General features: G+C 44.6%; 1 protein-coding gene across 11 annotated transcripts in view; it reads left to right on the top strand.

Annotated features, from left to right (window-relative positions):
- Window positions 1-26,675, top strand: part of side-VIII (sidestep VIII) — a 61,983-nt gene that overhangs the window by 18,517 nt on the left and 16,791 nt on the right. For all 11 annotated transcript variants that reach the window (XM_033377950.1, XM_033377942.1, XM_033377946.1 and 8 more), the window contains 2 exons: window positions 23,780-23,912; window positions 26,186-26,391. In XM_033377950.1, coding sequence (XP_033233841.1) covers window positions 23,780-23,912; window positions 26,186-26,391 — 339 coding nt within the window. The remainder of the gene's footprint in view (window positions 1-23,779; window positions 23,913-26,185; window positions 26,392-26,675) is intronic.

The raw sequence follows: 26,675 nt of genomic DNA on the forward strand, positions 1-26,675 counted from the left end.
GCCACTGACTTGGCCAGAGCAGAGTCACATAGAAATACAGAGAGAAAGAGCTGGGTGGGGGAAAGCTATGGACTGACTGCATTCTAGGATGTTGGCCCTTTTCCTCCATGTTCATTTATTTATGAGTATTTTCCACAGCCCCTGCATATACACACAAACACACTCACAAATCGGCACTCATACAGTTGCTCGGAGAAAACTTGACTGAAAATTATGTAAATTTTGCAGTAATTTTTGGTAAATTCTTGCAGCCCAGAGGCAGGAGAGAGACGAGACGAGACTCGTTGCCCTCGTTGTCTTTAAAGGAGAGAGGCCAGGGAGATGAGAGGCGAAAGGGGGTTACTGTGGCTGGGACTGGGGCTCAAAAGTTCAACTCTTGTTTCGTAGGTGGCCTGGCGGCCCCTTGTCAACGCAGCTTTTGTGTCTGTGCCTAGAATATATAACCCATTTTTGGCTTTTTACGACAACAAGCCCCAACATCGCTGCGTCGGTTGTCGGTTGTCCTCTCCTGCGGTCTCTGGCACATTCAAAATTTGTGCCTCCAGCCCTTCGCACACCAACATACATACACACCCACACTCACACTCACAGTGTTGTTGTTCAGGCAAGCGAAACCCGACAAGAGTTGACTCAAATTGCATTTGGTGTCCGGTGTCCGGTGTCCGGAATCCCGTGTCCATGTCCGGTTCCCTGCTCAGAGCCTACAAAACCCCAGCGAGCACTTGTGTAGTGGCTGTCCCACAACAACGGTATAAGCTTTATTTTTTAACATGTTAAAGTTGTAAGTGCTTCACAGCGGATACTTCTGTGGTTAAAGCCGACAATCAGAGCCTCGTTTGCCGATTCCTTTTGAAATATGAACTGCCAATATGTTGACACTTTTACTAATTGGTTGCCCTTGCTTATGTGGCAAGCTTAATGAAGTTTCGTTCTGCAGAAAGTTTCCTTTGAGACCAGAAAATTAACCCTAAACACTGGCAACCTTTGCCCTAAAACCCTTATCAAATGCTCAAAAAATACATATGTATGTACTCAATTTCACGATTTCTCTATTCGTTTAATTTGCAATCAGAAATAAATTTCACAAATCGAAATTAGAGACGGGACAAAGGGAATGCGCCGCCCCGCATTATCAACGTTCGACCAGAAGGCCCTTTCCATGGGGCGTGTGTGTGTGCGGGGCCTAATCTGCCAAATGCAATCTACATACACACACATGCAAAAATGACTGGCCCATCTGTGTTTGTGTGTGCTAGCCCACACATTTAGATACAAATTATTTATTTTAAATTGCAAAATTGTCTGTGGCCAAAAGCACTCATCCTCCATCCAGCCTTTTGGCCGTGCATTTATCGTGAATGGGAAACAAAAGGGAGTGTCTTCAGAGGCCGACAGTTTAGATACCCTAACGGATGCAGATAATATATGTATAATATCATTCCATGAGGATCATTTTTCGTATGAGTGGCGATAGAAGACAGCGTTCGGTCGAAAATGAGCACTGCTTTGCTTAGAAAAAGATAAAAACCTCTGTCAAAAATGCTTACTTTTCTCCATGGAAAACATGTACATATAATGATATTATAGTAACTCCGTTTTGGTAAGGGTATGGCACAATCCGCGCCGTTTATGGTCTTTTATGTGGCTTGATTTAATGGTCTGCTGTCTGCAGCTTTTTCTGGTTTTCTATAATTTTGTGCCGTTTTTCTTTTGTTAATGCTGCTGCGTTTTTAATTTGATTTTTATCGGTCAAAGCGTTTCTCCCACACATACATACATATGGTCCATGAATGGATATACTATGCATATATGTATGTATCTACTTAAGTCTAACGTTTGTATGTAGCAGATTACAAACTATAGGGCATTAAGAAACTATATTATAGGTTCAACCAAGAAAATGTACTCACATTAAATTCAATAAAATCTGCGCCAAATAGTAAGGTGCCGTTGGTTATTATTAATTCTTCTTCACCCGAGTGTTTCGTATTTGCTGACATGCAATGCCCGAAAGAGCAGTCCGAGCTTACTGTTTCTGAGATTGCCGTGGAATGATCGCACATGAAGCATGTTCGTACAAGCAGAATGATGAGCACGGGAGAGAGAGAGGGAACAACAGAGTACTTCGACTTGCTGCTCTTCCAGTATGCTACTGTACGGAGGAGCTTTTGTTTTTTTTCTTTTTACTCTCTAAGCTTTAATTTGAGAAGCAAAAGCTTCAGGGGAGGGAGGTAGGCAGCCGAAGCTACTATGGCTTTTGGCTTTAACTGTAAATGTCGCTGCGCTTTAAGAGCAAAGATATGAGGAAAACAATTTGGAACCTCTTTGTATAAAATACCCTCCTCTACTACAAAAATAAACTTTACACTTTAACCTAAATGCTTTAAAGCACTCTTAAGATTGATTTATGTAGATATCCAACAAATGGATGTTATGCTCCCGAATCAAGGGTAATTAAGGTATCCCATCTGCCTGTCAGGGAGCCAGGAGCGCCGGTGCACCATCCCCATGCTGTCGGAATCTGTTACGCCGGGGTGACCGCTTCTCGGGCCTTCCTTTGTTTGGCAAGTAGTTTCGCCCTCAAATGTCATTCAGATTAAATTTGGCGTGAAAGTAGCGTTCTAAAGTCGTACAAAATGTTGGCTGCCTCAAGATGTGGCATTGTTTGAGGGCTGGGAGGAGCGGCGTTGTGTGTGTGTGTGTGTGTGAGCTCGCGCATAACAAGAGGCGTTGTTGTTTGTGGCAGACGCTAAAAGCAGAAGGCGCGACTGAAGCAACAGTCAAAGCCGACACACACATGCACTGGCCTGCGATTCCCGTTACTTGTAGCCTACTTTGGGGCATGCCCCACACATGTAGACTTCAGAGAGAGAGAGAGAGAGATAAAGAGTTCGTGATGCTGCCCGAAATGAGCTGGAGACCTTTGTAGTTCCCCAAGGTGCGGCTCAGAGGCAGCTCTGAGCGACTCAGTGCTCTGTGGCACGCGGCTTTTCTTTAGCCTCCTTTCTCCTTTGTGCTGCACGCAACCTCTCAGCCTTTGCTCTCTCTCTCTCTCTCTCTCTCTTACACTCTCAGCAGCAGCTCTCAGTAGTGCTCCCCAGCGAGTATTCTGTTTGCTTGTTGGTTTTTCCCCCGTTTGTTGTCCCCGTTAGAGTTACGGTTAAATGAATGTTACGGATTTTCTATCGTTTAGCCGCTCCCTTAGTGTTGTGAGGGCACGGATAAAACGGTTCTCGCACAGGGAAACAGACGCAGACGCTTATGGGTGGCACAGAAAGAGAATGAGCGAATCTAATTGATTCGTTTCCACCTAATGATTCCTTTAAATTTCGCCTAAACTCCAAATGCCATCTTATAACCCGAAAATCCCGCCTTGCCAAAAAAGATTTAATTCGAATTTTTTTCGAATGCCGTCAGCGCGAGGCAGGGCATGGCAGGGCTCTGTGGCACATCAAAGGATGTTACCACGCAACAACCCACAGCTAAGAGCCACAAAGGAATCAATGTCGTCGTTGCTCCAACTGTTGCCACATGCAAATGTGGGGCATGACTGGGGATAAAGAAACGAATACCCAAAAGAAAATTGAGGGCTACTTTATGTTTGATTGTCGTCTGCCGCGTGATACTCGTTCTGAAGGGATATTGTGTATGTCTCTGTGGGTTTATTGTCGGCGTAAAGTAAGATGAAAATATTATGTCATGGTGCTTGCAGCTCTTTCCTCTCCTTTTCCGACGGGGATAACCATACGCGTATCGTCGCGCCCAGCTCGTGTTCGACTCTCAAGAGGTGCCCAAACAATGACTACCAATACCCCCCGAATACGAGTATATTGCATAGCCCGTATATAAATAAAATACATGGTCATGGGGCAGAAACCAGCGGCGATATTTATGCTCCGCCATCGCCATCCGCCCACGTGCATTGTTTGGCTAATAAAGCGAACGGCAAAAGGCAAAAAGCAGCCCAGTCGCACAACAAAGACCACAAAGGAGATACATACAAGCTCATACACGCACTCGTTATTCTCGCGTACTCCGGGGCGGATATTTGTACAGAGCCATCCCACAAATAGGGCACCCTTTAAGCGCCCTATCCCATCCACGTGTGTGCCGCCGTGCCGCTGGTCACACAATATGCCCTTTCACACCTAAGCGAAGCCACACAAAGGCCTTCTGCTGCTGCCCCGACAATCATGCTGCAATAACACCGGCGGCCACTACAAAAAGTCCTGTCAACCTGTCTGTCTGTTCTGTTAACTCTACTCTGGACAAAGGCACAGGACGACAATGGAGGAGACAATTGCTTTGGGGATCCGCATCGGTAGCGGGGGCTCATGCTGCTTCAATCAGGATGGAAATATTAATGGAATTCCTGCAAGCTATTTCCATTTTCCTCAGATTTACTGTGTCTTGCGGTCTAACCGTTTAATCTGTGGGAAAACAGCTTTCAAAAGAAAGAACAAAAGTTTCCATGGAAAATATGGTTTAATGGGTTATATTTAACTAGTTTTAAAGCATTTTCAACTCAAAATCATCCAACTGCTAGTTAGAAAAGGAAATGCAATTCTATCAAGGAATGTTACTCTCTTTTTGAGTTTTTGGAAAGGCAAGCAGAGTTCAATCATACTCCATCAAGCAGCACTTTGTACCAAAAGAACAGCTTCTGCACTTCTTCACTCCTCCTTTCAAAATTCTCCTAAAAACAACAAACGCTGCGACACGCATACTAATGAAAGTCCGTCCTCTTCCGTCCAAAACGGAAGTGCGTGCCTTTAGTGTCCGTGTGTGTGTGTTTGTGTGTGTTCGGGTGAGGCACTGACGACATTAGCGCCATTTTGTCGTAATTAATGTGCGCCATATTAGTTGCCATTTGGCCATTTTTCACACACACAAATACAGCCAAAAACACAAGCACACAAACACTTTCGTCCGCACACAGACACGCACACAGGCACAATTGTCGGGGAAAACTTTTGCAATTTTAGTTGAAGAATTTCGCACAGCTGCCTGCCAGTAGGGGTGGGGCATGGGGCGGGGAGGGCATGGCATTCATTTCCCAACAAAACACGCAAAAGGGACCCACTTTTCGAGACGGGTTTTTATACGGGGATGGGGTGTAATTAGCCAGGCCATGGAATGGGCTGCAAAGTCAAAAGAATGCCTCCTTCAGACTGTGTTGTGGTCAAAAGGTGGCAGTAGCCACTACTGCCTGCTGCTGCTGTCCTTGAAACGTGTATCTAATACACAATATTGCGGCAGGGCGATGGCGAAGGCGAGGACTGATTTAGACATCATATATGTGGGGTATACACATACACCCTTCCCCCAAGATAGTTTTTGTAGACAATCTCGCAGGCCGGAGGAGCCTGCCCCAAGCGATGTCTGCTGCCTCGCTTTTCCCCTCGGTTTTCATGCTTTTTCCTACTGACCGACCGACCGACCGACCGACCGTTTATCTCGTCGCTGGGTATTCAGAATGTTTTGTAAGTCAGTTATTTGGCTCGTTGGGCATTTAGTTTGTATCTACCCTTTCAGAGAGTGTTGTGGGGTCGACTAGATGGTTGGATCTTATGAAATAGTGGGTATTTATTTATTGTCTCAGTTTGGAATATATGTAACTAAATACTTTTCATTATCCAGGGAGAGTGGTATTTATTTCTAAGCACAATCCAGAAAAATACAAATTCTCATATGAAATTGCCATATTTTCCAGGGTATCTAAGGCTGTGGCTCGATCTCTCTTATCTCGTTTATCTACCGCTGGCCTTTTTATAATTTCCGTTAGCCGGTTGCTCGGTTGGTCTTTCATTCTCAGTCTTTTATCGCACTTTCTCACTCTTCTTCTCCTCCTCTCTCTCTCTCTCTCTCTCTGCGATTTCGCATATTTAAATGATTTGCTGCTAATGCGTCTGTTTATGTTTTATGTTGATGTTGTCTGCCTCTGTATTTGTGTGCGTCTGTTTGGCTTTATGCAATATTTATTTGTGGCCCAAACATACACGCACACGCCCCAACACTTACATACACATACACCGCCGCCGCAGTGTTTATGTTGGCGAGTGGCATCCCCTACGCGTGCGGATTTAATTTCTATATTTCTATGCTCCGGAAGTTGACTAGACACCCGACCGACTGTGTCTATCTATATAAACATATGTAAATACATAAGTGCATACGAGTATGTATCTAAATCCAGGCGAGCAGATCCATCGTTCGTTCTGTGACCCCGTTTTCTGGTCCGTCAATATTTGCAGATGGGCTTTTGGGGGCCACAGTCCGGTCACATCCGAGCAGCAGTGGAGAAATACAATACGCTGGAGCCGGCCCCGATAATTGTCACTCAACTATGTTCCTTTCCACTGCAGATGGGATGGGATGGGAAAACTATACTTTAAATGCTCAATGTGGCTGCCTCATTTCACTGCGATTTATGGCCGCATTTTAGGGCCATTATCAAAATATGCTGCACATAAGAAAATCTGGTGACTTCCATTAAGAGGAAAAGGCGGCAGCACTCCCACATCCTCTATCCTCTATCCGCCCCCAGTAGCCCCACAGGACGGCGATCATAAATCAACAAGGCAAAAAGAAAACTACTTAAAGCGCCATTACAACAAATTTAAAGCAATTTGAAACTCTCGTGGGGGTTTGGTGGGTGACGGCGCTCTCCTCGCTCTCTGGGAAAGTTCTGCCAAAAAAAGGGGCCCTACAGAAGGTAGAAGGGAAATCGGGAAAAACCAAAGAAAAGGGAGTGGAAAAGCCGGGCCAAAAGGAAAACAAATGTTTTGGACACTTTATTATGCGCATTATTCACTGTTACAATGTTTTATCCCTTTCTGTTTCTGTTCACTTTTTCTGCGTGTTCTGTCGACTGTTGCTGCACGACTCTGTTTGGACCTATTCCTGCCTCTGCCGTTGCTCAGCCGCTGTCCATCCTGTCCATTTTGGCCATTTCTAGTCCATTAACTTGACCCAAAGGTCCACTCAACGGGAAGCGCTTTAAGAAAACTTGCCCGCATAAATGTCAAAAGGGGGGCCAGGCCCTGTCTGCTGTGTGGTGTCCCCAAAACCACTTGAAAGAAGAACTTGGATGTGGGCTTAGCATTAGGAGCATACTTATTATGATCCCTCCGCACAAACCTTTTGTTCCGTGGAATCAGTGATGGCCCAGTGCTGCAGCGTAACCCCATTTCCAGCTGAACAAACCGCCTTCGTGGCCTTCGTGGCTGTGGAGGAGTCGGCAGGAGGCCTATCATGTGTAAAATTAGCTTATTTTGTTGGATGATAACCTACCAGCTACTTAGTCTACCATTTACCCATGTCCTTATGTCCCCATGGATCCTTTCTTTTTCCTTTGCCTTGGCCCCAGCCGTTGGGCATGAAAATAGATTGCTCCAGTCTCTGGCTCTCCCTCTCCTGCCTCTCCTGCCGCTGTCCTGCATAATTCTCGTTGCGCTTAATGCAATTTTTATGTAGCCCCTTGCATTAAGTCATAGCCATAGACTCCCGCACCACTCCCCGTGGATACTCTAGGGAGGACACATTTCTTTTGCCTGTTGGCGCATTAAATTTATATGGGAATTGCAGTGCCTGCCATATGGGACACCAAGAAGGGAGAATCCAGGGCCCAGGGCCATGGCATAAACTTTACCACTCGCTCTCGACCGCAGTGGTGTCCTGCCTGCTCCTCCAATCCCATTTTGACTTGCTGCCAAGCATAAATTTTACAAAACTCAACAAATAACCCACGGGGCCCCCCACACAAAGAATGGGAAAAAGAGCGAACGAGAGAGGAATCCTGGACATTGCCAGGTTTTTTCTTCTACATATATCCTTCGCTTTGGTAAATTTATTTTTTCGGGGGCGTGCAGTTTTCAATTTGGCAGCCACCCTGTTAGGAGAGCGGAGGGAGGCGGCGGAGTGTACGAGTATACGCAAAATGCCTGCCAAAGGCGTATGTGGTGCTTGGCAAAATCAATAAAAACACATTTAAAAACCACACGGCGACAGTAACACGACACGAAAGGGTTGAGCCGACATCCGGTCGACGATGTTGTAATACTTGGTAATCCATGGAGAATACAGTTGGGGTATATTAGGTCGAGACTTCCTGTAATTCCTGGCAACAATAAAAACATCTCACGCACAGAAAAAACCCGTCATTCGTCGTGAAATCTATATATCTGTCTACTTCAATGTGTGTCCATTTGCATTGTTTGTTCTTCAATAGTTCTCAATTAGAGGGTATCTTCTAGTCGCAATATTGATTCTGGTTCTCTTGTTTTTCTTGTCGAGTCAGCGAACAGCAGTGTGGGCCAGCGGGCAATGCTAATTCTAAGCTAGCTCAGCGAATCATCAGCGAATGCTGGAATGGACAGGGTTTTACCAGGTACAAGCAGATACAGCTGCAGGTTCTGTTTCAGCTCCTTGTTCTGGTTGCACCACCGTATGTTAATTCCATCAAGCCGCAACAGAAAACTCGCTGTTTGCTCGGTCCGATTGCATTAGGCCCTGGTTCCACGGCTCCCTTCCACCCATTTTCTTTGTACAACGTGACGTATACGCATTGTCGCGACTCGTGTGTGTGTGTGGGCATATGCACTTTACTTTGGCAGAGGAATCCACTTTCCATTTACGTGCCTGGCAAGACTCGCTCTCTCCAGCTTCCACGCGGAGCAAAGTGTTTGACCCATTTACGGCAGAAAGAGGATGTTTAGGAAGTTGCAAAGGGGGGGAGTGGCCTCGTAAATGCACTTTAGTTGTTAAAGTTTAGTGCATCAAAAACAACAATATGAGACACTTTATACTCGTGGGAGATGGCCCCATCTCCGTCCTGCAATTGCAGTTTTCTGGGGACATTTACCTCGTACCTGAAAAGGGTCTCGCTCTTGGATTTGGGTCTTCATATGGACATTCAATCTCACAACAAATGCTCCATTTTGTTTCCGTACTTGTGGCTGACTTTTCATAAAGTTGGCTCTTTATTTAAAGCATTAGGGCCATGTTTTTGGTTGGCTCTTCATTTGGGGCCTGTTCTAAGTCTTGTATCTTCATTGGATCCCTGCTCTTGGGATTTCCTCTTCATTTTGGAGCCTGTTCTTAAATTTTTCTCTGGATTTGCTTCCTATTCTTAAGGTTTTCTCTACCTTCATACCCATTGCTATGCTGTGGCAGGTTTCTGCTGTGCCTGTCCTACCTATCAGAGTCCGTATCCCGAATCATTTGCCGCTCTTCTGCTTGGAGCACTCTCACTCTCTGGCATAAATACTTTCGCCTGCCTCGTCTCTGCCGTGGAGGAGGCTCTTGTTGCATAGTTTCGAGTGCCATTCAATGGAGTTCCAAGGACTCCACGCAGCTGTCTCCCTCGTCCACTTATTTATGCATTCGTGCGCACTTTTTCTCTGCCGTTCCCGACGACGTCGACGACGAGGAGGACGATGTTGTAGTGCATTTTAATTTCGTTTGCATATGACAGGCAACGCGCTGGCTCCTTCTTTCAGTCGCCTTCTCGCATTATGTGGGCTCTGCCTCCTCGCATGGGTATTCAGAGCAAGTTTCATTCATTTTCCACCGATGCTGTTTAAATATTCACGAGCCAAAACAAAACCCCCCTCTCCCCTTACATTCCATTCCACTCTCATATAAAACAAAATTCATCGAATTCATAAAATGGATTTACGGAGAGAGCTCTTGTTCTCGATTTTCCAGCACTCTCGCTGTCTGGCGTTGGAACATTTAAGCGAGAGAAAGCATCTGAAATAAATTTATTGCAGATTTTGTGCAAATGTTGGAGATACACACACTCGTCTCCCTCCACCCTACTTTATGCGCACAGGTGTGGCAAATATTTAAGATCCGTTTCTGTGGCAGATGGGCCGCTCCTTCAATGTGGCATTCAACACAGGAATTATGGTACTCGGAAAAGTTTTACAAATAATAAAATCCAATCATTGTTAATTCGCTCAGAGAATATATATGAATATTTATACTTATTTGATGGCATTTTAAATATGCTTCTGAGTCGGCAATTATATACAAATACCATATAAAATAAAGTACAGAAAAAGTTTATTAAATTAATGACATTCATTCGTTTTCATTGATATATCATGAAGAGAATAAAGTTCATTAATAAATTTACGTACATACATATGTAAATGATATTCAGCAAGCGTTTTTTAGAGGTTTTCAACAAGAAATCTTCCAGGAGTGCATTGATTTTCGAATATTTTCCTGAAACTAAGTTCCAGTCAAATGTTCTTTGGTATCAAAATGATGTCAGAGCTAAAGATGATTCTTGATAATTTTGCCATCATAACATTCCCGAAACCAATCGAAACCCATCTGCCTTTCAATATTTTAATATTTAAATCAATTCCATGCCTCGAAGACATCTCTTTTCTTTTGCGTATGAAATTTACTTGATTTGTGAAGCTTCGCAAGCATTCATTTTCTTATAAAAATGGTTATCATCCTTTATCACTCTCAGTAATAACCAAAAGGAAACCCTACTCCCTACACCCTCCCTACTCACATTCCTTGGGCAACCCTGGGCAGCCCTGGACAACCTTTTTACAATCGAAGGACCCATCTGGGGTGAGTCGGGGTCGGGTGCGACGGAGGGTGGGGAACCCCTTGTTAACCCCAATAAAAATGATACAAATTAATGAAACATAAGTCAAAGCGGCAGTCAAACGATGAACAAACATAAAATGCCAATCAAAAGCCTATCTCCCACGCCAATAACCGAAACAAGAGGCTAGACAGGACGACTGGTCGACTGGTCTGCTGAGGACTGGTCGTTCTATAGAGAGATGGCCGATGGGGTTCTGTTCTGTATAAAGGGTCCTAAAAATGTTTGGGGCACACAAAATGGCGACGGCTCTCCATTCCTGCTTTGCCGCCGTCGCCGCCGCGGCGTTATCCTCACTTGAAGAGGCGTCGCAACGTTGCACAGTCAATTTGCGTTCGAGATTTATAACTGCTACACACAGTGGCGGCCCCATCGTCGGATATGCCTCACTGGCCTGACGACGCGTCGTGGCCTTGAAACTGGCGGGGCATCAACTGGGCCTCCGTTTCGGTTGGCGAGCGACAGCGCCAGCGCCAGCGAAAGAGCTCTCTTTTTGCCATAAATATTTCTTGCTCGATCAAGTGTACTAATTTAATGTGTTACCGTGGCTATATAAATACACACATACATAGCGTATATACAGGGTATATATATACACATACATAGGAATCGATGACTCGACTGACTTGACTTAGGCACTAGCTCTTGGCCTGTCCGCTCGTTCGCTCTCTCCAACGCACTCGCTATCAACGCTGGCAGGACATTCAAAACAAGATTTATGACAGGCGTGCGGAGCATCACCAGCAAATGGATGGGGCATGTGGATGGCACGGGGCATGGGGCAGACAGGCAACAATAAAATGAAATCAACGTTACGAAACAAGAGAAATGACAACGTTGCTAAATGGGCTTATCGGAGCAGCAAGCAAGCAGCGGGTTGCAAAGCGGAAAAGGAAAGCAAACAAGGAGAAACGCGGCTGGCTGCTAGGTCAGAAACGAATCTCTGGATACCCTGGAAATGCCATCTGCCTTGTTTAATAGATTTCCCCCTTAGATCGGCTATGGAAGGCTCAGCAGTGGGATGCATGTCAGATGGAACTTTTCGGCGAATCATCATACCATTCACTCGAGGGTACAAAGATGGCAGTTCTGGGGTCTGGTTCGGACCGTGGAAACTTTTTTGATTGTCTGCTTGGAGGATTTTTCGTTTTGAAAATTTGATTAATGTTGTGCTCTGACAACGGACGGCTATTAACGGTGATGGCAGCCGAGGTCCTGTAACATTCTGAAGGAGATGTGTGTGTGTTTGTGTGTGTGGCAGGTCATGATTTGCGGGTCCTGGGATTTATCTTCGGGGATCTATTAAAACTGGAAAAGCAACAAGCGAGCCATCAGCCGCCACTTAAAACTCCATCTCCATAAGAGAGGAGATTCCTTCGACCTGCCTTCTGCTCAGCCTTTCCCGCTGCTGCCTTTTAAAGTACGGGCAAAATTAAACATTTTCTTGTATGGAATGTGTACAGGGCTGCTTTTCCTTTTTCCACACAGTTCAAAGCAATTTTCTTTGCTGCCTTTCTTTGCTCTCAGTCTGTGTTAATTATGTGTCCTGTGCACAAGTTTCCTTCAACATTTGTCTTTATTATGGGGCACGGAGACACACACGGGCTGCCTGCTACCTGGCAAGGCCATCTGTTTCGCCACCCAGTCCCTTATTATCTTTGTTTCTGCTTTAGTGCTGCCTTTGTTTTTCTCTCGCTGTGTGCCATACATCATGTATGCAAAATGATGTATGCATGTAAATGATGGCAACAGCGACGAAGACGGAGACGCAGAAGTGTTGCGAATTAGGCCAAGGAGAAGCATTAATAAACGCATTTAGTGGGCGAGCAGCGGAACAGCGGAGCAGGCGTATGCGCAATGCCAAAAGAAAAGGCATATAGCCATATCCACATGGGGGGAGGTGACGATGGTACGGGGAGTAAGCTTAGATAATCGCCAAGAACCAGAAGGAGAACCAGAACAAGAGCCTCATGATGTGGATAGACGACACATGCAGGCTTATAATTTGCACGTGGCATATCATTTCGTGCCGCCTCCTGCCCTCTCCTCTTCGTCCTCTTGCATCCCTGCTGTCATATGTGTTCTTATTGTGTCACTGAGCTTGACATACTTTCCACTTAGGAGGCAGCAGAATCAGCAGCAGCAGCAGCTTTCAGCCCCTTTTTCGCAAGTTTATCATTTGCAGTCTTAGTTATGCATACTCACATAGTGCCCCACTCACCCCACTTTCCCTCACTCCCCCAACTTCCCCCGCCTGCCTCTTTAGTTTTCTTGGGTGGAAAATCATCATCATTGTCGTGTTTTGCTCTCGAGTTGCTTGCTCAGTTTCCTCCAACGACTGCGAGGCGACATAAGTCGTAATATGTCGCCAGGCTGTTACTTTTACTTTTCTAGTTTTAAGACTGTTATCGCTGCAGGAAAAGAGAGAGCGAGAGAGTATCATGCCTCTGGTGCACTTTCAGTGTATATCTCAAATGGCACAAGGCTTGCATGTGCGGCTAGTCTCCCCCTGTGGCAGCATCCACAACAAACAAACCATTATAATTAATATGGCACCCAACGAGTTTGAGGCCACACACACACTCCCGCATAATTAACGTATAAATTACATATGGTGTGACGTTAATAATCCGGGCGTTAATAGATTTTTCCTCTCGTTTTTCCGGGGCCACCCAACCATTTACCCCATCATGTTGTGTGTTGTTTATTCAGGCAGCAACCAGCAGCCAGGAGCCTGCCAACAGTCCAGCTGTGGCTTAAGCGGAAGTCCTGTTTCCTCCCCCTTGCTTATCCGATTGCCTAAATTATCGATAATCAATGAATGAATTTGTGTGCCATTTATCGTTGTGTGCGTGTGCGTTTGTGTGTAATAATTGTTTATCTAAATAATAGAAGCATTTATTTTCGCTTAATTGCATTTGGCTTTTGCTCTTTATTGTTTTCCATATACCTGCACGCAGTGAGGGGGAGTGGCAGGGTAGAAAGGATAATTAAATATTCAACAGCCCCCCAGGGGTGACTTGTCCTTTTTCGGAGGTCCTTATTAGGGGACAGAAAACTCATTAAAAATCCTCACTCAAAAGTCGGTCCGTGCACTGTCAAAGGATTTTGTAAGCAATTTAACTGGAAAATCATGCGACAAACTATAAACTAACCAGCCGCAACAACAGTCCACACGCCCGCCCCCTCTATCCACCCGTCTGCACGAGTATAGTGTTGCAAGGGCGTGTCCGACAAATAATGAGAGACTCCACATCCTTTTGGAACAACAAAGAAGTGGAAGGAGAGACAAGAGAGGAGGGTATGTTGTGGAAACTTTTGTCATTGGGCCCGAAAGGCATTTGAAAAGCAAACAAATAGACATTAAACAAGAAATAGTTCAACAGTCGGAAAATCGACTGATGGATACCCTAAAAGGGTGAAATATCTGTAGAAAAGGGAAGAGATTTGTAGTAGGTGCTAGATTTATCATACGATTCTGATAAATAGACAGATAATTATATTTCTTTTAAAATTGTAGATGCCACAAGAATCCATAATTAACTTGCTGTATCTATTGCTATCTTCCAAAGCAGTACAAAGACAATATACCCCTTGAACCAACAGCAACAATCAGTAGAGGGTCCTGGCAATATCCACAGAATGAAACAACCTTCCTCCCATCCCCTCCCCAACAAGAACAAATGGCACAGAGTCGCAGCAGAGGTTGACGTTTAATTTGCCACTTTTATTAACAGCGCTCATATTAGGGACTCATTTATCAGGAGTCTCTGCTATCCGCTAGTCCTCAAGCGTCCTGTATCCTCGCTCCTCTTATTCCACACAAAAAACACCAGGGACTGTGGGGACTCGGTGGCTGGGGTGTAGGGGGATTATTGTCTGCACACAAAAACAGAGAAACAGTGTAACAGTTGTGGGAATTATTTAATTTAGACCCTGCGCCTTCCCAGACCCATTGCCCATGGCCCCCAGCACAGTGGAATGAATTGGGGAATCCGGCAGTGGAAATATCAAAGGTCTCTCCATGCTATTATTGTGAGCATAGGTCTGCACTCCCCGACGAGGGATCTCCCATTCAGCAGACAAGTTGTTCTTTTTTTGCACTCTCATTGCCAGAGGAACGAACCGGGAACAGGCCCAGTCGTTGGCCCCCGAAGGCAGCTCCTAAGCTATTGCCTTCAGGCCGCCAGCAGCAGCAGACTCTACTGTTAAATTAATGACAATGACTCCGGGGCGAACGCTGCTCTGTGCAGCTCTGCGGAATGGGACGTCAGCGTTCATGTACCTACTGATTGTTCAGAGCTGCTGCGTCTGCCACAGGCATTGCCACTGCCACTGGCATTGCCGATGCCATTGCCATTGCCACAGTTGCACTGACACATGACAGAGCGTTTCATTTGTTCTGCGGCGTTGGAGCATGATACGGCGGAAGTGGGCGCCAAGGCCTCCACACAATGACGGCGATCTCCACACCAATATCCTTCAAACGGGAAGCGTTATGAACGTCTGTTTCTGCTTCTGCTTTTGTGCTCGCCGGTACCTCGTGCCTCTGTGCCCCATTTAATTGAGTTTCCACTTTGGGCAAGGGCAGGGGCAGCCATATTTCCCATTACAGCATTAGCCACAAGCTGCTTGGCCACGACACGTGCTACTTAAGCGCGGTTAGCGCTTCGCTGCTAAGCTGCCGATCATCGTTTTGCGCAACTTCATTAGCCATTGGGCGGGGGCGGGGGAGGGGGCGGGGGTGGTGGCTGGGTGCTCCTGTAATGTAATCGGCCCTCTCGCACGTTCGGACACGTTTGGACGGCCATTCATCATCAGCCATTCATCCACAACTGCATCCACATACCGTGCACCGCCTTCATTCAGAAGGCATCGACTGCTGCCTAATTTGCTTCTGCGGTTGCTATCGTAACCAGATGTAACCCCAACAGACCTACCCGCTGGCCAATGGTCCCATAATTGCTAATGCCTATTGGCTAACCTGGCCAAATCGAATTGTGTGGCATTAACTAATCGGCGTTAAGCCATTCACCCATGTACAGCGCTGTTATTGACAATGTGAAAACTCGGGTGTGTGAAATACAAACTTGTGAAAAGGCAACAAATGAATGCAAAAGATAGGCAAGGGCAGACACTTTTCTACAGATTTGTATCACATCTTTGAAGAAAGACTTGCCAACCTCTGACCAATTGTTTCCTCGAAACGATAATGAATACCATTCTGATCAGATTTCAGGGCAGAAAAACTGTGAGAAACTTTACGAAAAAGCAATAAGCTCTTTGTAGTTTCGATCTATTTATAGACTGCAGCAATAATCCATATCAATACACTCTACCATATCGAGTGCACCTTTCCCACTGCTTTAGAATACCATAAAAAAAACAGAGCTTCAATTCGAGGGGGGTTGAGGAGGAGGGCTGGGGAATATACACATACATTCATAAATGCTGCATGCCAACACAGGCGTCGCATCAGCATCATGAAAATGCTCTCGCAGTTTCTCGCATGTTTATGGGTCGGACAGTGTAACAAACACATCATAAATGGGGCACAACACATATTTGATGAAATATTTATGGGGTCTTCAGTTATGTAAGCGTGTGTCTGAGTGTGTGTGTGTGTGTGTGTGTGGGGAGCACATATTTGCCATACATTACGCACACATTACGCTCCTTTCCTGTTGTATTTGTGTTTGTTTTACCCTGAGAGCAGCAGCAGAAAGGATGTTTTTTATGCTGCAGCAAGGACTTCGGTGCGCACTTTCAGGCTTCGTATTTTTTAATATATTAGCTAGGAAAATATTATATTACGGGTATATTATGTACGATACACAGACGAAAGAGAGATGTACAGGGATATATGTAGATACGAGTATGTTTGCACAGCGGTCGCCCAGTACTCCTTTTATGTGTATGTACGAGTATATGGGAGAGAGCATGTAAATTTTATTTGTTTTTTACGAGCGCATAAATCAAAGCAAATTGTTTTTTGTGTGCATGGAAAAATATGCGAAGCGATGCGATGCTATGCGGATTGCCCCTTTCAATGGCCGGACATTTCATATTTTATGCGGTCGGCGACCCTTTTTCTGTCCAAGGCAGAGGCATATTCAATGGCAGGGAACCAAGCCCCAAACTGAATGGTTTTCCAACGAAATTATTTAGACAATTTGCCAATTAAAAGGCAAATCCCACATACGCGCAGAGAGTATCGTATCCCTGAAGTTCTCAGAATCGGGAAACAGAATCATAAACCGAGAGCCTATGATCAATCAAAATCCAATCAATACACATTCGCGTAAAACAAACGCCTTCGGGGGATTCATTTTTTCTATGCTCCAATTCCAATTTCATGCCCTACGCATCTGTGCATCCCGCACCCGCCCATACTTCCATCCATCTTTTGTTTTTGGCCAGAATTGATTTCATTAATTTCTAATGCCATCACGAAATATATACGAACCAGAAACAACAGCCGCGGGTTGTGCGACCCGGAAAACAGAGAAAACAGAGCGAAGAAAAGAAAAGCATCAGCAGCCATCACATCAATGGAAAGCAAAATGCGAGAATATTTACTGGCGAAAAAAACTCCGCGTGCACAACAAATTATATCCGAATAAAAAAAGGAACGGAAATACAGGTCTCATCTTTCGACTAGGGGATACTCTTTTTGCGGATCTGATGACTGCTTCAGGTTCCCTGGGTTCGAGGGTATCTCTATTCCATGAAATGAAGAATTATAAAATAAAATAAGATACTTTTGAAATGAAAATTTCATTTTGAAATTCCTTGTGCAGCAATTAAGACAAAATTCGCTTTGGTTTTCCTTCTGTTCCTGCTTTCCTCTGAGTAAAACAAAAAAAGAAGCAGAAACAGATTAATTTCTTCATGTAATTTGTTTATTCTTTCATAATATTACACCAGTCCAGTCTTTTGCTCTTATAATAAAATTATCTTTTGACTTTTGGCTCTCTCTCACTTGGTGTCAGATTTCCTCCTGAAATAGTGATAGAAAGATAGTAGGGGGGGACATTTTTCGAGTCAGCAGCGCATTAGCCGGATGCCATTTACAGATAAAAAAGCGAAACGTAAACGGTCATGGCTTCAATGAACTCTCCACGCACTCACACACCCACACACACACACATGTTCCACCTGATACTCGTGTGGATACAGATACAGATAAACGCAACGTGTTGGCAGCCCTTTTTCCTTCCTTATGCAACAATTTTCGAAGGCTTGCTAAAATCACAGACTGGCACAAAGAGACCCAGCATAATGGCCAAAACGGGTAGAAGGGCTAAAAGAGTGGGAGAGAAAGAGAGGTAAAGGTAGGGACAAGGTCCCGCCCGCATAAAAGCTACTCTCCAAATGCTGGCGAGGCCGTGGCCGAGGCGCCGGCGACGGCCCAGCCCTTTTAAGTATCTATAAAATGAAAATGTTTATAGAAAAAGTGCTCTTCGAGTGACTTGATTTCTGCATTAAAGATACTTGGTCTCCCATGTGGGCGTGTGTGTGGGCCTGTGTGTATTTTATCCACCTGATTCCAGCAGAGTGCTTCCTCTGGGCCATAAAATGCAAGAGATATCCAGAAAGTGAGTATCCTATCCCACTGTATCCCTCAGATACTTATCGACTGTGTGGCAGGCATAATGTAAATGCGCAGAGGGCACACCACACGCCACATGCCACACACACATATACACACACAATGGCCACTAAAATTTGGCAGTTAAGAATCTTTTCCCTTTGAAAAGAGGCTTCCGCACAGGAAGTGAAAGTTTTGGTAGTCTGTCAGTCAGTCGGCTACCGACTTTACTGCATTTTTATGTGGCCAAAAGGGTAGACAGACTGGCTAGAACAGGATGTGGGATACAGGACACAGCAGCAGTTGGGCCATGTCTCCCATGGATGTAAGAGAATCAGTTATTTGACTCGCAGATAAATGGAAAATGGAAAATACTTACGGACATCATCTCCATCTTCATCTTCGGGCTTTGTGTTCTTTGGGTTGCTGTAATGAAATAAATGGGAATAAGTGTGTGTGTGGAAAGGGTTGTTTTATGCCTCGATTACAACTCGATTTACAACTCGAATATAAAGAGCGCAAGGACTCATGCAGTCGCCTAAAATTATAACCCCTAGAAAATGGTAATCCAAGTGCTTTGCAAAATTAAATTAAATATAAAATTCATTTTGCACAGCAGAGGCCGATAACAAAACGATTTCTTGTTACACTTTCTCTCGGACTCGGACTCTGGACTCTGGAATCGGACTGTAGCACTTTCAATAATTGCCACTTGGGCGCGCATTAAAGCCAACTTATGCCCCCGATTGACGGGTGTTGCTGCAACAGAAGCACCGAGGCCTATCCCTCGTTTGGTTTGGTTGTTCCTTGGCCCCATCTACAACGCATAATCATTATCGTTACAGTTTATTGCACATTAAAAGTGCGACGCTCCTGTCGCCCTTTACTTTTATGCCGTCCGTGGGCTGGCCAAAACACTTGGCATTACATAAAGCAAATGGCCATAAAACGGAAAAGGGAACAAGGAACTGAAAGAAGAGAAGGCGAAGACTGTGGTGCTGCCTTCTTGACCGTCGCCAGTAATTGTCGCCCCCAGTAGGAGTAGAAGCAGCAGGAGAAGCAGGAGCAGCAGCAAAGTCTTTTGTTCGAATTTTTTACACATGAATAGTTGCCAGACGGACCTCCTGCCGCTTCCAGATTTAATTTAATTGTAACTGAAAGACCTCCATCCAGGACGCCCTCCAGGGCTTGCTTGAATTTGGAAATTTTTATTTGATTTTTATTTGATTACAGTTTTGAATGCTCCCTCTGCCTCTCCCCGCTGACGCTGAGAACAATTAGCGGAGGGGTCGTTGAATGAATGAATACCTCACTCCATGGCATTTCATACTTTTTCATTCGCTTCGGCCATCCTTAGAGCCTTATGTGTCTTTCAGTAAGCCCTTTATCAATCGTAATCGTACAGAAAAGAATCCCATTCGCATATGTTTCTACACACCCCAACCCTCAAAAACTACTTATCTATTGTTGAAAATATGATTCTTAAAAGGTATCTATAGCTTCGAAAGATTATTTCATTCTGATTGTATTTCGATGGCACCATGATTTTAGCAAATTATGCAAATGTTTGCACTTATTTGAAACAACATTTTTGTTACTCATATTTAAGGGGGAAAGGGGGTCGCTTTCCACTCCACTCCACACTACACCACTCCTCTGTTCTACCCCTCTGCCCCTGCTGCTGCATCTGCTGCCAATATTGACAAGATTTTTATTTAAATTTCTCTGCCAATTTCTTGGCTGTGGAGTTTCCGGCAATGTCATTCCATTTCTCTGCCTCTCCTCTGGCATATCCTGTGCGCTTCTAGCTCTGTGTGCATATTTTTGTCAAATCAGCAAATGTTGCCGTTGTCAAGTGAAGTTCTGGCGCTGGCTGCTGCCATGTCTCCATGTCTCCATTCGCAGATTCCGTTTTTTTCCATCTCCAGAAGTGAAAGAAGGAGCACAGGGAGGATGGCAGTGGAGCCTGCCAGAGCAAAAGCCACTAATATGAAAGCAAATTTGCATAATAATTTTTACCAGATTTTGTGCCAGAGAGTTCTGTCCTTTCCTCTCCTCTGGGCCGTTTCGTTTCTTTAAATTTATCTTTAAAGTATTGTTTAAAAACGGGGGATTCCCTCATAGCAAAAACTATATTTTATTCCGCTTTGTGGTAAATTTTCTTTTGACCCTGCCCGCTGATTTTCAAACAAATTGAATTTAATGACGTTTAATGAGAAAATTAATTAAAGCAATTTAATTTATGGCCACATCCACTCATAGAATGTCATATTTTTTTGTCCCCAAGTAACATATCTATTTCTATCCCTGTCTCTGCTGCACTGTTGCATTGTGGTTGGACTAAAAGGAAACCGCGAATGGATACATATTCCAGGACATTTGTCACACAAAAAAACAATATTTTTTTAATGAATCACTTTGTGAAAATAATTAATAATAATTGAATTTATGCCTAAATGATTTGTGATTTGAGAACACATCGGAAGGCTGTAAATTGTGCTATAGGTTTTATATGATAATCATGGGTTTGATGTAGTGTTATTTGGAGAAAATATCTTCAAGTGCTTTCCAACATTTAATTACTCATATTGTCCTCATTGGACAAAATTCAAAGGAAATTCACTTTTTGTTTAATATCACAAAGTATATATTAAGAAACGTCTAAAAAAAATCGAATGTAATACATGTCACATTCATCGAAGGATCGATCCTGGAGTTCATTTATTCAGACACCTTCCTGGGGGCCACCCTCTGGGCCATAAAAATAATTGGCTATAAATGCTCTTAAAGTCAAACCAAAATGCCAATTGTTGGCAGAGTGGGTGGAGCAGGGAACGAGGAGCGAGGGTTTCTCCCAAGGAATAAGAAATGGAATCAACACATTGCTTTTAATTAATGGCGTGGCTCTAAGGAGGCACTCGGCAGTTACTGTTGGGTGTTTTTATGACCTTTGGCTTGCCATCCGACTCCGACTGCCATCTGTGAGTGGCATCAAATGTTTGTGTGTGTGGCAAGGTGGAAGACTGTCGCTTGTTTCAAGTGCGTTCCGTTATAATTTTATGTGCAATTAATTTGCCACACAGCAGACACGCACGCACACATGAACCCGAACAGACACGCAATGACAACCACCCCCAAAAATACGGGTGCAGTTTTTGGCCAAACTAATGAGTGGCAAGCGCTGCTGCCCCATTTATGTGACAGCCACTGAAAAACATCACTCCTAATGTCAGCCGTGTTGTGGCAATTAATGTCAATGGAATTTCGCTTAACTTCTCTTGATTTCTCTTAAATATTCCTGAAAGACAACTTGCCTGGAAATCTAAAAATTCCCTACCGATTTTACCCTTTCCTTCAACGTCCAAACTGAAACAGAAACCACACAAAATGCATACAAAGCCCACCCCAATAGCACCCACAAAATATTTGCCAACATCAGCAGAAAATCATGCAGGAGGATAATGGCCCACGAAATGGGGCATTTTCCGATTGATTTTTGCTGTTTAATCGGAGAGAGTGGGAGAATGGACACAATTTACGTTCGGGCCTTGGGGCAAAAATGGTGGGTGGTGGTGGGGCAAAATCTCTAATTAGCTAATTGCTATAATTAAATGTTTTGCTAATGTTGGCATTTCGTTTAACGAGAGACGCAAGGATAATGTAAATTTCTGAGTGTTCCTCCCTGCTGACAGGGCCAGTGGCAGTGCAGGCGAATGTGTGTTCTCCATCCCACATCCTCCAGCATTGGAGCATTGTTATTATTGCGGTGGTCCTGCGTACCTACTGTTCTCTAGTTAATGGCAAATCGAACATATTTGCATATGAAATGAGCGAAAATCGAAACATGGCGGCAGTCAGGATCCGGACCCGTACCCGGACCCGACCCACAGCCCGCACACACAGAAAATGGTTACCCGGGCGATTTCCGGCACAGACAACATGACATTTTAAACGACTCTTTGGGCTTTCGCGTGGATGTGGATGTGGATGTGGTACGAAAATAAGCCACGAGGACTACCCACCCACCACCTTGTCTGACTTGGCTTATTATTATGCAAAATCGATGGACAGGGAGCCAGGAAAAACCATTTATTATCATTATAAATTATGCATTGCATTATCGGGGATCGCTAGCCCAACTTCACGACTTAGCAGTCCACGAGTCCATGCCGCAGCGCATCGAATTTTCTATCGACTGGGACACCGCTGCGTATGAGCCATGTAATTGAGTTGAGGAACTGCTGCCGCCGTCTGCGGCTGCTGCCAATGGATTTTAATAACTTTGTTTTCCCTCTGTTTTTCTCCCACGCAAAATGCAAATTAGTCGACAACTAAATTTGAATAAGGCACAGATACAGATACAAACACCCCACGCAATGGATGGAAAACTCTGTGACGAGGGACTGCCAATGTCCCGAAAAAGGGTTCGAAAAGTTTTCGAAAGCACAAAATTAAGACAGTCCGAGAGTCCAGCGCAAAAATCTTATAAAATTTAAATTAAAATTGGATTTAAAGGGAGGGATTTGAGGATCGAATATGGGGATACCCTCTAGGAACGGTAATAAGTGGATTTTCTATTGAAATTTTTGAATTTTTCATTTATTTAAGAAAATTTTGTAATTTCTGTGCCTAAAACGGCTGGACATGTCCTTATGGTATCCATATGGTATCCCTTGTAAAGTGTATGCACAAAATTCTATATAGAAATTCCTTTCCACTCAACAAAAGGCACCTCCCAGAAGAGGCCCCCAAATTAATGTCAACTTCAAACAGCAACCCCTATCTCTCTCTCTGTTTCTCGCTTTCCCTATTTTTCTTTTTATCTCTCCCTTTTCGATCTCTTGCATTGTAATATTTTTGAGGGCCGCCTCGAAAATAATGAAAAGGCAAACGAATTTTAAGTGCAGGCCAAAAATAACACAAATAAATGCCGCAGCCGTAGCTGAAAGGGAAGGAAATTGTTAAGAGCAAAGACTCGGAAAATAAGCCAAAGCCAAAGGACATAACTAAAAAAAAATGGAGCAAAAGCAAGGCAGAAGAAGAATATAAGAAGTAAAAAAAGAAGGAAAAAAGCGAGAAAAACGAATCTTGGCGGGGGCCAAAACAATCCGCGCGTCTTGAAAGCCAAAAGAAATTAGCATAGAAAAAGGATTTGCTCGCTAATTTCACTTTAATGTAAAGACGCGGCCAAGACGCAGGACGCCGGCAGAAGGACGATGAAGACGTCGCACCCATTACGTCACTTTTATCTCTGACTCTGTCTGCGTCTGCTCTCTCTCTGGTGTCCTTTCAGTCGCTTCTTCCTCTGTTATTTATGGCATTATTAGTGGGTCCAAAGCTGCAGATCGTAGCCGCCGCTTTCCCTCCGCTCTCGGGGTAGCAAAACAAAGTGCTAATGCCCTCGGCTAATTATACATCATTTGTTACGCGCCGAGTGCGCCGCTGCCGCTTCTTCCGCTTCCGGTTCATACTTTTTTGTGTGTGTCTGTGTCACAGCATCTTTCATCATTGGCTCAACATTTTTCTCATCTGTTTTCTCTCTTTTTGCCTTGCAGGTCCGCCCGTTCTTTCCGAGTCCATAATGGGCACCGTCGGCCTACTTCCCTGCAACGTGACGCCGCCCATTTACGAGGATCGTGTGGCATTGGTAATCTGGTACAAGGTGGGCCTGAAGACGCCCATTTACAGGTGAGTCGTAAGAGGGTTTAAGTCCTCTTCTTTAAGCTTTTGTGTCAACTACAGGCCGTAGCCTCACACCGAACTTTGACCGCAAATACATTTTCACAGAGATACACAAACACACACACACGAATTCAGTGGGGAGTGTGGGGTGGGTTCATAAATAAACAAAATTGATTACCACAGACAACTTTTGACGCACTCAACCCGCTCGCCACTCAATTCACAAAAGCACACGCACACTCCCATACACACAGACACAGACAGATAGACATACGAGATACGAGAGCAGACAGCCACACATAAACACACACACACAGATACATCAAACACAGACAGATACACAACAGATGAGGCAGAAAATGACAACATTATAGGAGAGGAGAGCAAGGCAAGGACCTGCACATGTCAGGTTTTTCATTTTCATTTTCATTTTGATTTAATGTCTGCTAATTAAGGCATACGTTCCCCACTCTTTCCCGAAATGTTCGCCCATCTATGCATCGTCTGGCATGGAAATTAGCATAACTAGAAAATTATACAGAGAGGCTGGACCAGGACCACCACACAGAAATTGATGAAAGTTTTCCCTGGAAAACGGGTGGCCAGGGGGTGGCTTCTCCAAGGTTACATTTCGACAGCACAAAAACTTTTTCAATTATTCATGTCTGACATTATGTTCGGCTTCTTGTACAAGTATCTCACAGATACACACGTTCTAGTTCCATTTCCATTTCCAGTTACATAGTACATCAAAGGCGTGAAACTTTAATTGGATTTGTCCGCCATCAAGAGCAGAGAAGAGAAGACAGCAAGGGGCATGTGTGTGGGGCGCTGATTAGCTGATTGCCAGGCGGCGGCTAGAACTAATTGAACTTTCGGTTAGGGCAGGGCAGGGCAGAGCAGGGAAGGGCAGGGCAGGGCAGGGCAGGGTCGTCCGCTCTTCATGGGCGGACTTCCAAGGCAAATGACTATAGCAAAAATACTCGTCTCGCAGTAATTAGCGTTGCACAACGATACGCGGCAATGGCCAACTCTTGTTGGTAATTAAAAACCACTCAGCAAGTAAATTAATCATAAAAGAAACTCCAGAAAAGCCATCGCAATCGCCTCCCATCCTCTAGCCACTATTTCGGGCCACATTCGGCCAGAGCTCTGTACTTGGCGAGAATTTAATTTTCAGCTCGATTCTAGTCCGTCAATGCCATTGACTTTTTATTGCCCCAGCGTCAGGACAGGCGATGGCCAGAACCTCATTATGTGCCACTGGAACACTGCCCTCCGTCTTTCTACTTTCTCCCCTCGCCACTTTCTCTAGTCAAGAGCTAGCCTGCGCAAGCAGCAAGAATCAAGATTCAAGAGTCGTTCCCGCCATATGTTCATGAACAAATCAAAATTGAAAAGCAATAAAACACAGACTCTAGCAATTGGAAAAGCTGTCAGAGAAAAAAGAGAGGTGGCAAAGACGGCCATAGAGAAGGGTAGCAGGAGAAAACTGCCATTGATATGTACAATGTACATAGATGGAAAGAGCTGCAGTTAAGATCTACTCATGTGAAAAGCGAATTTATGTGGAATTCTTAGGGGAGTGCGGCCCTTTGCAGAAATTATTGACTAATTTTAGCAACCATCTGATTGCCGTTCCAATGATTAATTCATAAATTGCATGTGGGCGAAATCTAGATTAAGCTGGCAGTAAAATCCCTCGATTAAAATTACTGTTGCCACGGTTCATGGAGCTGAATATTACAACGATTGCTGCATAATTAACTACGAGTATATGTTGACTGTGAAGAGAGAGAGAGGCAGCTTTAAAACCCAATTAACTTGGCCACTTGGCTAAATGTTGACCTAAATCAGGAGCCTCACTTGCCGCCACACGCCACTCGCCGATAGCACTACCCCCTCGAGGCACTCGTTCGTCTCTCTCTCTCTCTGGCTCGAAACTTTTTAAAACGCAAGCCAGAAATAGCCATCCAAACTTTAAGACCATTGATTGACCACCAAAATGAACTCATTACAACGCGAAATTCTCCAAATATCAATGGAAAGTTAATCAATAATCGGAAAATTCAAGCGAAAAACAATAAATTTAAATGGAGGTGCGGAAGTGGTAGGGAGGGGGTGGTGGGGGGTTATTAATTCATTGCAGAACCCAATTACGAGGGGAAAAACTTTCATCAGGCCCCACCTTTTGTTTTCATTTGGAAAATCCCATTTAAAATCTCTCTCTCTCTCTCACTCTTTCTGACGCTTTTGCTTCCATTTTCCTTTTTTTCCAGTGTGGATACAAGGGACTCTAACTTTGACCGGGGCACCCACTGGTCAGACGAAACGTATCGGGAACGGCTGTCCTTTAACGTGACAGGCCGTGCCGGCACGCTGAGCATCAAGTCAACAACGGAGGACGATACGGGCGAATACCGGTGCCGCGTAGACTTCCAGAAGAGTCCGACGCGTAACTCCAAAGTGAATTTAACAGTCATAAGTAAGTACAGTATTGAGATGCACGTACTCTCCATGTTGCAGGGGTAGGCGGGGCAGGGCCTGCAGCATAAGTGAGCAGCTAATTTGTGCAGCGACATGTCCTGTGGCCAGCGACCCTTGGGCCAACCGCAGCCACCACTCAGCTCTTGGACAAACACATTAGTTACAGAAGAAGATGCCAACTGTATGTTCGGGCTGCCAACTTTTCCTCTACCCTCCAATCCCCTATGGGAGGGGGCTCTGAAAACAGCTTTTAAAGTGCAAACTTGGCCAAAAGTTGCAGCT

The sequence above is a fragment of the Drosophila pseudoobscura genome, chromosome 3 (genome assembly GCF_009870125.1).
Source record: "Drosophila pseudoobscura strain MV-25-SWS-2005 chromosome 3, UCI_Dpse_MV25, whole genome shotgun sequence".
Taxonomy (NCBI): Eukaryota; Metazoa; Arthropoda; class Insecta; order Diptera; family Drosophilidae; genus Drosophila; species Drosophila pseudoobscura.